Source organism: Thamnophis sirtalis, unplaced genomic scaffold, assembly GCF_051295495.1.
Source record: "Thamnophis sirtalis isolate CommonGarterSnake01/CBP01778 unplaced genomic scaffold, rThaSir2_p1.2 scaffold_5, whole genome shotgun sequence".
Lineage (NCBI taxonomy): Eukaryota > Metazoa > Chordata > Lepidosauria > Squamata > Natricidae > Thamnophis > Thamnophis sirtalis.
In genome coordinates this window covers 114,149,478-114,164,349 of record NW_028261385.1, presented here as the reverse complement: position 1 = coordinate 114,164,349, position 14,872 = coordinate 114,149,478, and the positions used below count along the sequence as shown (strand labels likewise).

General features: G+C 40.6%; 1 protein-coding gene across 1 annotated transcript in view; it reads left to right on the top strand.

The window, feature by feature from the left end:
• LOC148045574 (lanosterol synthase-like) overlaps positions 1-11,804 on the top strand; it is a 49,340-nt gene extending 37,536 nt beyond the window's left edge. Inside the window, exons 19-22 of the mRNA XM_087716630.1 lie at positions 2,134-2,214; positions 2,383-2,553; positions 3,680-3,758; positions 10,988-11,804. Of these exons, the coding sequence (XP_087572756.1) occupies positions 2,134-2,214; positions 2,383-2,553; positions 3,680-3,758; positions 10,988-11,203 (547 nt within the window). The 3' untranslated portion in view covers positions 11,204-11,804. The remainder of the gene's footprint in view (positions 1-2,133; positions 2,215-2,382; positions 2,554-3,679; positions 3,759-10,987) is intronic.
• Positions 11,805-14,872: the final 3,068 nt, after the last annotated feature.

Below are 14,872 nucleotides of genomic sequence, written 5' to 3'. Positions count from 1 at the left end.
ATGTTGCCATCTTCTGTCATGATGTCTTTATATGTTATGTTTCTTGTCTAATTAAATACACTGGGATGCGTTAAGGCCTCTAATGGTGCCAACCAGCATGGAACCCTAAGATAGTATTTTTTCCTCATCTTTTCCCAGACCCCCATCAAAATCTTCCGAATATAATGTCCCATGAAGTACCTATGGGGGGTGTCTCTTTCTTGCCAGAGGGAGGCATGCCATCCCTGAGGGAGGTCATGTCCCTCTATAGCCAATAGGCGCCTTCTACTCAACATCACCCAATCTTTCACCCATGTCATAATTGCTGCATTATAGTATGCTTCCCAGTTGGGTACTCCGAAGCCTCCCAGTTCTCTATGTTTTTGCAATATTTGGGCTTTAATTCGTGCTTTCTTGCCTTGCCATATAAATCAAGTCACTATTGTCTCCAAAGATTTTAAAAATTTTTTGTCCAATTTAGTTGGTGCCGTTTGAAACAGAAACAAAAATTTTGGTAATACATATGTCTTGACTGTCGCAATTCTGCCCATCAGAGACAGTTGTTTGCCACTCCAATTAGTCATATCTTTAGATACCTGCTGTAGCAATTTCATATAGTTATCTACCTTGATAGAGGAACATCTCTCCGTGAGCCAAATTCCCAAGTATTGTACTTTGTGGGCCATGTTAATCCCTAACAGGCTTTGTACTTTCCTTTTCTGGTTCAGAGTCATATTCTTAATTAACAGTTTTGTCTTCTCTTTGTTTATACGTAGCCCCGCTATCCTACCGTACTCCTCTATTTTACGTAAAAGTTGTATCCCAGAAGCCATAGGATCCTCCAGGATAAAAACAAGGTCATCAGTGAAAGCCTGGACCTTAAATTCCTGAGCTTTAGCTCGTAACCCTTTAATTTGTGTGTTACTTCTCACTATTCTAAGAAGGGGTTCTAGTGAGGATAAACAGTAGGGGGGATACCGGGCATCCTTGTCTTGTGCCTTTACCAATCTCAATATCACCCGCCTCTTCTCCGTTTACCAATAATGTCGCGGTTTGTCGTACATAAATTGTAATTGCCCGAATTGCATTTAAGAAGTTTTCTCCAAACTTCATATTTTCTAGTTGTGACAACATAAAGTTCCAATTTACCCGATCAAAAGCCTTTTGTGCATCAAGAAACATAAAGGCCACTTGTTTATCCGGCAGAGCTTCATAATATTCTAAGGCATCCAAAATAATTCTAACATTATCTTTCAAATGCCTTGACGGCAGGAAGCCGTTCTGATCAGGGTGTATAAATTTGTTAAGGAAGAATTTAAGTCTATCTGCCAGTATAGCTGCAAAGATTTTATAATCCACATTCAAAAGTGAAATGGGCCTATAGTTTTTAATTTGGGTGCGGTCAGCTCCAGCTTTAGGCAAAAGGGTTATATAAGCCTCAGCCAATGATTTCGGTGCGATAGAATCCGTCAAGACAGCATTAAATATTACTATCATCTCTTGTCCTAAAATTTCCAAAAAAGATTTATAGATTTCAACTGGCAAACCATCCATGCCAGGAGTTTTGTGTTTTCCATTTTTTTGACTGCCTTTTCTAATTCATCTATTGTTATCTTTTGGTTCAGTACCGCTTTTGCTTCATTTGAGATCGTGGGTAGATTTGCATTGTCAAAAAATTCCTTAATTTGGTCCTCAGAAACTTCTTCTTTACTATATAGTTGCTGAAAAAAACCTTGGATAATTTCCTGTTTCTCCCCCTTGGTTTCTACTAATTCCCCTTTACTATTCTGCAGTTGAGCTATACGTCTGCTCTCTCTTTCTTTTCGAAGTCTATAAGAGAGCCAACGACCCGGTTTGTTAGCATGCTCAAAAAAGTTTTGCTCCCTTGTTGGTTTGCACTCAGTGGCCCTTTGTCATTGTAGCAGAAGGTTACCCACTGTGGACCTGTTTCTGACAGGCACATCTCCATCTCTTTCTCTCTCCGTCTCTCTCTCTCTCTCCGTCTCTCTCTCTCTCTCCGTCTCCCTCCCTCCCTCCCCCCCTCTCTCTCTCATTGCTGCAGAGAATGAACAACAGACAGCCCAGTATTTTACCCTCCCTTCCCTTCTGCCCTGAGCAGTCTGCATTGGCTGACTGATTTCTTCTCCTTTTTAGAAGCTGGGGTGTGTGCTTCACTTATGGCACATGGTTTGGATTGGAAGCACATGCTTGTATGCAGCAGACTTACTGTGGCAGGTGAGTCACCTCCTTTCTCCTTTCATTTCTGGTTAGGAGGAAAGATTGGCAGTGGAAGAAACTTCTCATGAGCACTTTAGGATAAAATCTTTTTCCTTGCTCTTCCAATCACTCTTTTGGTTGGCAAGGGTGGCTCTGAATTTCCATCCTTTTGCCTTCTCCTCCTAGAGCGGCCTGTCAGGCAGTGTCCCGGGCTTGTGAGTTCTTAGTCTCCAAGCAGATGGAGGATGGTGGTTGGGGAGAGGACTTTGAGTCTTGTGAACAACGCAGATATGTCCAGAGCATTGCATCGCAGATCCACAACACCTGTTGGGCTCTCTTGGGACTCATGGCTGCTAGGTAAGAGCTTGCAGGATCCACTGCCTTTGGGGGTTGGTGGCTTCCCACAGAGGGAAGGGAGAAAGAAAGAAGTAAGGGAGGGAGGGAGGGAAAACAGCACAGCAATTTAGGGCTAGAAGGTAATCTAGTCCAACCCTCTGCTGCAACAGGAAACCTTACATTGTTTGGATTATTTTGGTGCCAGAAAAATTGCCTGAAAGGAGAAGGAGTTTACTAGGACAAGGCTGCCATGCAGAGGAAAGCAGAGATAGTCCTTGACTTATGACTACAATTGAGCCCAAAATTTTGGTTGCTAAGTAAGAGTGTTGTTAAGTGAGCTTCACCACATTTTACCCAAGCCATGACATCTCCTGGTGAGTGACATCAAGTTGGCCACACCCACACAGTCACATGACCGCTAAGCCAAACCCACAAAATAGGCCACACCCACAAAATAGGTAGCAATTTTTTTTGAAACACACCACTGGTCCACACAACCACTTCCAATATAGGTGCTGTAACTGATTGTGCAAAACAGTATCCTTAGGATGTTTCCCGAAACAGCATTTTCTCCATAGTCTCACACCCACATTCAATTTTCTATCATTTGAAATAAAGTGTGCTGAGCTGTGAATAGAGTCTATCTGAAGACCTATTATACACCACAAGACCCTTCAGCAATGCCCTCAGCCACCTTAAATGTTTGCCATGAATTGGGTAATTAATCACAGGTCTCTGATGGAAATTCTAACAAGAGATTGGACTGGATTTTTGTGCTTGGGGTACTGTAGCACATGGAAAAAGAGCTTTTCTGAACATAGATGTTTTCTCTGCTATCTTTTCTTTCTCTAAATTTAACTGCAAGTTAAGTTCCCTGAATCTGCTTGTAGCAGTTTTATAGGAAGCAAGTGGAGGAGAAGGGGAAGATGGTGATTTCTATCCTGCCTTTATAATGTGCATTCAAGGCAATACACATTATGCTCTGACCTCCTCCTCTTGTCTTCTGTGGGATGAATTAGATTGGGAGTGACTGGCCCAGAGTCATCTAGCCAGCTTTCATGATTAATGGAGCACTAGAACTTACTAGCTTCTAGTTTCTGTCCAGCCTCTTAATTACTACATCTGATTGGTTCATTTTGCTTTGCAGGTATCCAGATGTTGGAGTTCTGGAAAAGGGAATTAAACTATTGATTGAGAAACAGCTGCCTAATGGGGACTGGCCCCAGGTAAAATGTCTCTTTTTTCAGTTTACCTGTCTTTTGCTTAAAAGCATTGTGCCTCAATTACTTAGCCCTTATAATCCTTCTCCCTGGATTTTTCAGCATCAAAAAAGTTCCTTTTCTGTTGCTCTGTAGGATTTACTGATATGTTTTTACTTATCTTCTGCACGGCCTACCAGCTAAGTGGTATATTCTTTCCCACTCTTAGGCTACTCTTGAGGAACTGCCATGCCAACAGTTTTTAATGCTTAAAAGGCTTAGTTCTCAAAGTCCTCTTCTCAGCTTAGGTCCTTTTATCCGGCGTGCAGAGCCAATAAGCCACACCAGATAGATGGAAAGCAATAAGACTTAAAAAAAAAAAAAGATTGCCAAGAAGCAAGTTCCAAAATGGCCACATCCCATTTATGCAGGTTTGAAAATCATACATTGCCATGAACCAGTCAAAGAAACATCACTGTAAACCAATCGTTAAAAGTAACATCATGCATACATTTCAGAAGTAACATAATTCAACAAAACCTACAAGGTTTGTTAAGACTTTTATCTTATCAATAATATTCCTACACTAAAAGAATTCCTGAGAAGGCTTCCTGGGTGGAGCCTGCTGGTGGTGGCAGCAAAAAACAAGCTGCCTCCGAATTCCTGGCTACGTATCTGTTTAGAGGATCTTCCATCTGACGTCTTATCAGGTTTTCTTATCCTTCAGCAAGAAGGAAAGAAGAATTTGTTTTGCTGGCAAATGCGCTTCGATTTTTGCAGCTTTTGTGCTTGCAGGGAGAGGGGGGCTAGCCCAAAGCAGAACGGCTGTCCATGCTGGGAACTTCAAACTGCTTTGTGCGGGACAAAGTAGGTCTCCCTCACTCAGTTCAAAGTTTTGATTGATTTAATCTTATCACGAGCTGGATCCGTATTACGTAGGCAATAATTGTTTATCAAGAGTTTAGCTTCTTTTCTTTTTCTCCTCCGAAAAACTATTTACTTAGAGGCTTTTAAAATGGCGCCGAGCAGGTTGGTTTCTCCGGTAATAACGAACACTTTTTGTTAACTATTACAAGAATTCAAAACAAAGGAGAATGCTTATCATTTGTTTCACAATCGGCCAGCAGAAGCTTTTTAATTAGTTTCATTTCTACAAGATTTTCACTCCCTCATTAATCTTGCTTATCTGGAAAAATGATGATGAATCTGCTGAACTGTCTTGTTACAATGTTTACTCACTGAAAGTTTTGCCAAGCCTTAAACTTCAAAGTAAAAGGGGAACTCAGCTTCTTTACTTAAAGCTGCATATTCAGGCAACAGAGTTTTATTAATTGCAGGCAGATAAATTTTGAAATGGCTTCAAAACTAAATATTAATTTGAAGTCGTCACCCTCTACTTCCAGGGGCACATCCCCAGTGCCTGGCACAAAGCTGCAGCCTCCGCTTCCTACGCCCCCTGCTGGGGATGTGTTAACGAAAGAATTTTTCCTGAGCAAACTAAGCGAGGCTCTTAATGCACTGACAATTAAAATGGAAAATAAGTTTAGAGATAATAGAGAGGTGATAAAGCAGGAGAGAAAAGAGGAAATAAAAGAAATGAAAGAAGAAATCAAAAGTGAAATAAAAGGACTTAAACAGGAGCTGTATGAGAAAATCGACGCTAAGGTTGTTAAAATTAGAGATGAAATGCTGAGACTTGTAACTGTATTGACAGAACATACTTCTGGAATGGAAGATACTCTAGAGGTTCTTAATGATGCCAATACTAACTTGACATTGAAAACAGAGGTGGTGGAACAAAAAGTGGAAAATGCTGAAAAAGAAATTATTATGATACAGTACCGACAAATGGAGTTTGCATTAAGAGTAAGGGGGCTGCGTGAGGAGAAACAGGAGAACTTGAAACAGATCCTATCGGAAGCTTTTGACCGCCTGATGGGAAGACCAGGGACCAACTTTGACTGGCAAATCGACAAAGCTTACCGCGTTAATTCTTGGCTGGCAAAGCAGAAGCAGCTTCCCCGAGACATCGTTATATATTTTACTATAAGAGAGCTTAGAAATATGGTACTGCAAGCATCTTATAACACTAAGCTTCAAATTGGCGGTCAAGACCTGATTGTTTTGAAAGAGATACCACCTCAAATGTTAAGAGCCAGGAGAGACTACGCTTTTTTGGTCGAAGAACTCAGAAATCGTGAGATACAGTATAGATGGGATGCACCATTTGGCATTATATTTACATTTGATAAGCAAAGATATCGCCTCATCTCTGTATGGAAAGCCCGAGATTTTATTATAATATATTGAAGGCCGGATACCCTGCACCATCTGGACCTGGAGAAAGACCACAAGAAGGACAGGATAGACAGCAAACTACACAACCACCAGATAATATGGAGCATCTCTCTCTTCTAAAAGTGCAAGGTGTTATGGAACAAAGACCTAGCCGCATGACTACTAGACGAATGGAGAAACAAGCTAAAAAGCAACAGCATCAACAATCACCGGCCATCGAACAAGGAACTACAATAACAAGTCTGGAAGCAGTGGAAGGAGCTAGACCTAAGGTTAAACAGGCCATGCAGGAAGCTCTAAAAATGCTTCAGCCAATCAAAGATGACAACTAAGATTTTAACATGGAATGTCAACGGACTGAATTCTCCACAGAAGACGAAGAAAATATTTCATTATCTCAAACAGTTTAAGAATGATGTGATTTGTTTGCAAGAAACTCATATCAAGTCAACTGATCAAAAATATTTGATTAACTCAAAACTTGGTCAACATTTTGCAGCTTCTGCTATGGAAAAGAAGAATGGTATAGTTGTATACTTAAGAAAAGATATGAAAGCTGAATTAATAGAAGCAGATCCCTTCGGAAGATATATTGCTTTAGACTTAATTCTAGAAGGGAAAAAGACATTACTTTGGGGAATTTATGCTCCCAATCAACAGCAAGATAGATTCTATAGAAATCTTCATGCTAAATTAGTATAGTGGGACTATAGTTCCTGTATACTATTGGGTGACTGGAATGGACTGATAGACACAAAGAGAGATAAGAAGATTTCCCACCTAAATACTAAGATGCGAGCAAAGTTACCCAAACCTTTCTTTGACATCATGGATGACTTTGAATTGAGAGATATTTGGCGAGAAAGAAATGCAGAGGAATATGACTTCACTTTCTTCTTGGACAGGCATCAATCCCTTTCAAGGATTGATTTTATACTAACCACTAATGATTTGCTTTCTAGGGTCAAGAAGACAAAGATTGCGGCTAGGGTCCTTTCGGACCATAACCCAGTTTGGATGGAGTTGGGAAGGATAGTGCAGGCAAGAAGGTCTTGGAGATTGAATGAAAACTTATTTAGATATGAAAAGTATATTAATGATTGTAAAAAATTACTATCTGAATATTTTGTTTTGAATATGAATAAGGGTACATCTATGGAATTCGTATGGGATGCAAGCAAAGCGTATATGAGAGGAGTGCTGATGAATATAAATAAAACACATAGAAATAAACAAGGGTTAAAACGAACAGAACTGGAAGAGGAAATTAAGAGAAAAGAGTTGGAGTTAACAATGAACCCAGATGATACAAAGGTTAAGGAAGCTATTAACATATTAAAATCTCAATTTGACATGTTGATCTCTGACCAGGTAGCCACTAATTTATTATATGCAAAACACAATACTTTTTGTAATGCAAACAAACCTGGCAGATGGTTAGCTTATCAGATTAGGAAAAAAAGGAAAACTCGAAATATATCTAAACTGATTTACAGAGGGAAGGAGGTGTTTCAACAGGAAGAGATTCAAAAGGCCTTTCGGGAATTTTTTACAGAACTGTATAAAGGGGATAAAATTAATGGTTTAGATATAGACAAATATTTAGATAAAGAGAAAATACCTTCAGTTACAGAAGAGCACAGGCAAAAATTGAATCAACCAATAACCTCGGGGGAAATCTTGCAGGTAATTAAGCAATTAAAGTCAGGGAAAGCATCAGGTACAGATGGCTTGACAGCGGTTTACTATAAAAACTTACAGTTAGAAATGGTAGAACCTCTGAGAGAATTATTTAATATGATTCAAACGGAAGGTAAAGTGCCTCCATCTTGGAAGACAGCGTTTATATCTTTGATACCCAAAGAAGATCAAGATACTACTCAACCTAAAAATTATAGACCTATTTCATTACTGAATGTAGATTATAAAATTTTTACTAAAATATTAGCAAATAAGTTAATGTTGGTTATTCAACAATTGATACACACGGACCAAACAGGTTTTATACAAGGGAGACAGATGAAAAGTAATGTCAGATTAATTATTAATGCATTAGAATATTTGGGAAAGAACAACCAGATCCCTGCTGCGTTTATATTTTTGGATGCTGAGAAGGCCTTTGATCGAGTTAACTGGCAATTTCTGCTGAAGATATTGCAAAAAATGCAGATAGGAGATAATTTTTTACAGTCAATTAAAGCAATATACCAACAGCAAACAGCACAAATTATAGTCAATGGAAGTTTAACAGACTCTTTTCAAATTGGAAAAGGTACAAGACAGGGCTGTCCTTTGTCCCCATTATTGTTTATTATAACTTTGGAAGTACTGTTGAATAAAATACGGGGCTTGGATGATTTAAAAGGGATCAAGATTAGGCAGCAAGAATATAGAGTCTGTGCTTTTGCGGATGATTTGGTCATAATATTGGAACAATCGCAGGAATCCAGTATGGTCTTAATGAATACGATTAATCAATATGGTCAAGTGTTTGGCTTTAAAATAAATTTAGGAAAAACAAAAATATTAGCTATAAATATGAATACTAAACAAAAGGAAGAATTAGGAGTGATGCTAGGATGTGAGGTAGTTAAAAAAGTCAAATATCTTGGAGTTAACATTTTAACTTCAAATGGGAAATTATATAAGCATAATTATGAACCACTTTGGCATAGTATACAGACGGAGATGAAAAAAGGGGAGAAATTGCACTTATCTTTGCTGGGTATGATAGCGGCAGTGAAATTGAACATTTTACCAAAATTTTTATTTCTTTTCCAAATGTTACCTATACTTAAAAAAGATGCAAATCTTTTAGAATGGCAGAAGGGTACCAACAAATTTGTATGGGCAGGAAAGAAGCCGAGGGTAAAGATGAAAATAATGCAAGATGTACGTGAGAGAGGAGGATTGAAACTACCTAATTTAAAACTATATTATGATGCAGTGGCATTATCTGTAATTAGTGATTGGACTCATTTAACCAATGATAGAATATTGAATATTGAGGGACACGATCTGGTATATGGTTGGCATGCTTATCTGTTATTCAACAAAAAATTGGATAAGAATTTTAAAAGTCATATCTTAAGAAATGCTTTACTGCAGGTCTGGAAAAAATACCAATATAAATTAAATGACAAGATACCCATGTGGGCAATTCCTAGACACGCAATTGAAAATATGAATATAGCACAAAAACAGGATAGAATTATTTACAGACAGCTTCTTACCTCGGAAAGGGGGGTATTACAATTAAAATCCTTAGAGGTATTAAAAGAGGAGAAGGTAGTTCAAACATGGTTCCAGTATGGGCAATTACAGACTAGGTGGAAAATAGATTAAAAAATTGGTTTTATCCAAGTTGAGGATAATTTGTTTAAACAAATAAGAGATCAAAGCTTAATGCATATAAAGAGGATATATAATGTATTAATACAGATGGATTCGGAAACAGAATTAGTTAAAGATTGTATGATAAAATGGGCTCAAAATATTGAAGAACCAATAATGTTGGAGACATGGGAAAGAATCTGGGTAAGAAATGTGAAATTTACACAAGCTCAAAATCTGAGAGAAAATTTTTACAAGATGTTCTATAGATGGCATTTAGATCCTAAAAAGTTGGCTTCTATGTATCCGAATGTACAGCCTAAATGTTGGAGGTGTGGTTCTCTCGATGCTACATATTATCATATATGGTGGACCTGCCAAAAGGTTAAGGCATTCTGGATAAAAATATGGTGGGTTATGCAAAATATCTTTAAAAGAAGGATAAAGTTTACTCCTCAGTTACTTTTACTAGGTATATGTACTGATTTTACAGTGGTAGAGACTAACCTGATTCTGCACCTAATAACGGCAGCAAGACTGTTGGTGGCGCAATACTGGAAGAAGGAAGACTTGCCTACAATCCAAGAATGGACATTGAAAGTCACCAACTTAGCCGAGATGGCTAAAATATCGGCATATCTTAAAGATCACTCAAATGAGAGATATAAACGAGACTGGAAAAAATGGATTGACTATATACAAAATAAATACGGGACCAAGAAATTCCAGTTAGCCTATGCTTAAGATCAGAAATGATTTAAATTGTTTAAAGTTAGTTCAGCAAGAAGAAGCTAAGGTCAATGTAGAATGTCATTGATTTCTTTATTTATTTTTTCTCAATAGATTTTAGACTGTGTTAGTTAAAAATCCATACCGTGTACGGGTTCTGGGAAGTGGGGTGGGGAGGAGGAGGGGGTTGGGGGGGTGGAGGGAGGGGCATACAAAAAAAATTGTACTTCAATGTTTTAATGATTGACGAATGATGAAATATTTGTGTTTTTTAAAAGAAATAAAATCTTTGGAACAAGAAGAATTCCTGAGAACTTGGTACTTTGACCTTGTCCATCATCTTAATGGACAGCCATTCTTGAGCAGGAAGGCAGATGGTCTGGCTTCCATCTATTGCTATTTTCCCTGCCTAACAAAGCAGCTCAGTCAGTGGATAACCACACCATCCCCAAAGCTATTACTATATGCTAAATAATGATTAATATATGAATTAAAATACATTAAAGTGGGTTGTCCCCAAACTCTCATGAAGTTGATGAAATGCTTAAATATGGATGGAAAACAAAAAGCATCTGCCACTACTGCCTTGTACTTTGCAATAATATCATGAGTTCAGTTTTGATTTATTCTGATACCCTTCTTGGTTAAGTCCATTTCAACAGCAGCAAGTCCCTCCTTTTTGAATTCCTAAATTATCCTCAAAATATGCAGACTTTTTATTCTTTTGATATACAAGGCAAGTCAACTTGTTAGAAGCTTCCCGTATGTGGTCATGTATGTTGGGTGCAGGTGACTCACATGTTTTATTTTCCGTTCCTGCAGGATCTTTTGGGCTATGAAATGCACAGGAAAGATGAGAGGGAAGCTTTACATTTTGTTTCTTGTTTTGCTTACAGGAGAATAATGCAGGTGTATTTAACAAGACTTGTGCTATCAGCTACAGCTCCTATCGAAATGTCTTCCCCGTCTGGACCCTGGGGCGCTTTTCTTCCCTATATCCTGACAGTCCCCTTTCAGGCAAATGCTCAACAAAGGCAATAAGAAACGGGAGGAAAGAACTGGCTGCAGAAATGACCAACAGACATAGTTTAGGATTTGCTGCTTCATTGTAACAATCTTGAAGTCTGTCTGAGGTTCTTTTTGAGGCAGTCAAAGGGACTCTTTTCCAAGGAACCAGTGAAGAGAGAAGTCAGTGAAAACCTGCTGCTGCCCTGTTGGTTGTTGCTCCTTATAAAGTGTCTCTAAATTCTGCTACATTTGGAAGAAAAAAGCCCTTATCTGGCAAAGACAAACACATCTGAGGAAAAATGTAAATATGGAGTCTTGAAGACTTGTGGAACTTTGTTCTTCTGACTGTTGAAGCTCCCCTCTCTTAAGTAGAAATAAGAGGAAAAACATTAACCACCTTTATTCTGTCCAGTCATTTATATGCCCTACTTGTGCATAACCCTAACCCTAAGATTTTTTTTCTCCTTCTTGCTTTTTCTAATATTTCTTAAGATATCCCTACTTCCTTTTGCTACTTTCTTTCATCAATTTATCTATATTTCATCGCTGTGCACTATTTCTCTCCCCCTTGAAGAATTGGTTTTATTAAGACCCTTATTAAAAAAATGAATTCTTTTTATATGCTTGTCTTTTGTATATATGATCCAAGTTTTCTGACTTTTCATTCATCATAGATTTGCTTTAATAAACAATAATTTTAAAAATGTTTGTAATCTTTGATGTCCTTAATTTTGGTTTTCAAGCTTTCCTTAGTTCTCTGAGTTCATTATCAAAAAGATCATATTTGCATACAGCATTCAAAATATAATAAACACTTTGTTTGCATAAACAGGAATTATCCAAATAACATTGGCTTTCAGACTAATCCCCAGCCTGACTTAGTGCAAATAGTTGTGTAATTTACCTAGGCTAAAAACCAATAATTTCTATACTTGTATAGGCTATTTTATATTAGGGAATATAAATAGCATTAGGGAAATATGATCTGGTTCATGCATAGTTTTTATATGTAGTAATAAAAAGTATAGGTTTTAGAAAAATTAAAAGATGACGGGTGATATGATTTTTTTCTTCTTTCCTTAAATATGGATTTCTTTCATTTTTTAAAGGGAATGCTTATTTTTCCTGAGTCATGTGGGGTTCTCCAATAGATCAACATACATGCATGCATACATACCAGGGGTGGGTTTCAGCCGTATGGGCCAGCACGGAGGTTCTATGAGTTGAGTTGCGTTTATTTATAGGCCGCCCTTTTCCCTGAGGGGACTCAGGGCGGCTAACAACTTATGGGAGGGGAAGACATACAATAACATAAAAATACAGTATGTAATTAAGATCAAACAACATTCATTCAACATTCGGGCGGGGGCAAACTATGGTCTTTACCCCCAGGCCTGGCGGGATAGCCAGATCTTGAGGGCTGTGCGGAAGGTCTGAAGGGTGGTGAGGGTACGAATCTCCACGGGGAGATCGTTCCAGAGGGTCGGAGCTGCTACAGAAAAGGCTCTCCTCCGCGTAGTTGCCAGCCGGCACTGGCTGGCAGATGGCACTCGGAGGAGGCCTAATCTGTGAGATCTTATGGGTCGAGAGGAGGTAATTGGCAGGAGGCGGTCTCCCAAGTACGCAGATCCACTACCATGGAGGGCTTTATAGGTAGTAAGAAGCACCTTGAAGCGCACACGGAGGTCAACAGGTAGCCAGTGCAGCTCGCGGAGGATAGGTGTTATGTGGGCGAACCGCGGTGCACCCACGATCACTCGCGCGGCCGCATTCTGGACTAGCTGAAGCCGCCGGATGCTCTTCAAGGGCAGCCCCATGTAGAGCACGTTGCAGTATTCCAGCCTAGAGGTCACGAGGGCGCGAGTGACTGTTGTGAGAGCCTCCCGATTCAGGTAGGGTCGCAACTGGCGCACCAGGCGAACCTGGGCAAATGCCCCCCTGGTCACAGCCGACAGGTGGTGATCAAAGGTCAGCTGTGGATCCAGGAGGACTCCCAAGTTGCGAACCCTGTCTGAGGGGTGTAAATTTTGACCCCCCAGCCTGAGTGTTGGAACACTAACCAAATTTTTGGGAGGGAAACACAACAGCCACTCGGTCTTTTCTGGGTTGAGTACAAGCTTGTTAGCCCGCATCCAGTCCCTAACGGCTTCAAGACCCCGGCTCATCACGTCCACCGCTTCATTAAGTTGGCACGGGGCGGACAGATACAGCTGCGTATCGTCCGCATATTGATGGTATCTTATCCCGTGCCTCCGAATGATCTCACCCAGCGGTTTCATGTAGATGTTAAATAGTACGGGGGACAGGCACCCCATATGATAGGGGCCTCGTGGTCGATCTCTGACCCCCGACCAACACCGACTGCGACCTGTCCGAGAGGTAGGAGGAGAACCACTGCAAAACAGTGCCTCCCACCCCCACCTCCCGCAGTCGTCGCAGAAGGATACCATGGTCGATGGTATCGAAAGCCGCCGAGAGGTCGAGGAGAACCAAGATGGAGGCATGGCCTCCATCCCTGGCTCTCCAGAGATCATCGGTCAATGCGACCAAAGCGGTTTCTGTGCTGTAACCAGGTCTGAAGCCGGACTGGAAGGGGTCCAGGTAATCGGCTTCCTCCAAGGACCGCTGGAGCTGGTAGGCCACCACCTCAACAACCTTCCCAATAAAGGGGAGGTTGGAGACTGGACGGTAGTTGTTAAGTACGGCTGGATCCAAAGATGGTTTCTTCAGGAGGGGTCTCACCACCACCGTTTTAAGTGCGGCGGGGAAGTGCCCCTCCCGAAGCGAGGCGGTAATAACCGCCAAGGTGGCGCAGTGGTTAAATGCAGCACTGCAGGCTACTGCTAGATCAGCAAGTCAGCGGTTCAAATCTCACCGGCTCAGGGTTGACTCAGCCTTCCATCCTTCCGAGGTGGGTAAAATGAGGACCCAGATTGTTGGGGGCAATATGCTGACTCTCTGTAAACCGCTTAGAGAGGCCTGAAAGGCCTATGAAGCGGTATATAAGTCTACTGCTACTGCTATTGCTTGGATCCAGCCCCATATCACCTCCCTGCTGTTAGCAACCAGCCAGGAGGGACACGGGTCCAGTACACAGGTGGAGGCACTCACAGCCCTCATGGCCTTGTCCACGTCCCCGGAAGTAACATCCTGAAACTCAACCCAGCGATGGTCAACCAAATCGTCCTCTCGTGCCTCGGCTGGTTCTCGGCTGGTTCTGCAAAGGTGGAGTCCAAATCCGACCGAAACCGAGCAACTTTGTCCGCCAAGAACTGGGCATAATCTCCAGCCCTACCCTGCAAGGGGTCCCCCGTATCCCTCTTATTTAAGAGGGAGCGGGTTATCCTAAACAGGGCGGCTGGACGAGACTCGGCGGACGCAACCAAGGTGGCAATATAAGATCTCTTTGCTGCCCTAAGTGCCCTGATGTAATCCTTGGTGCAGGTTGTTAAAAGTGCTTGGTTCGGTTCGGATTTATCGGACCTCCACAGGTGCTCTAGGCGTCTCCTCCTTCTCCTTCTATGATTTGTGATTCTCTTCCATTTGCAGAGCTTAAGCCGAAGCAGAGATCCTATAGAATACTGAGAGAAATGAGTGTATGAAAGGTTTCAAGTTAGAGACTTAGCACTATTGAAGTTTTATGTGCACTGAAAAATAATAAACTTTCTTCCCAAGAAAAAGAAAGAAAGAAAGAAAGAGAGAGAGAGATGAAAGAAAGAAAAAGGGAGAGAGAGACAAAAGGAAGGAAGGGAAGAAAGAAAGAAAAAGAAAGA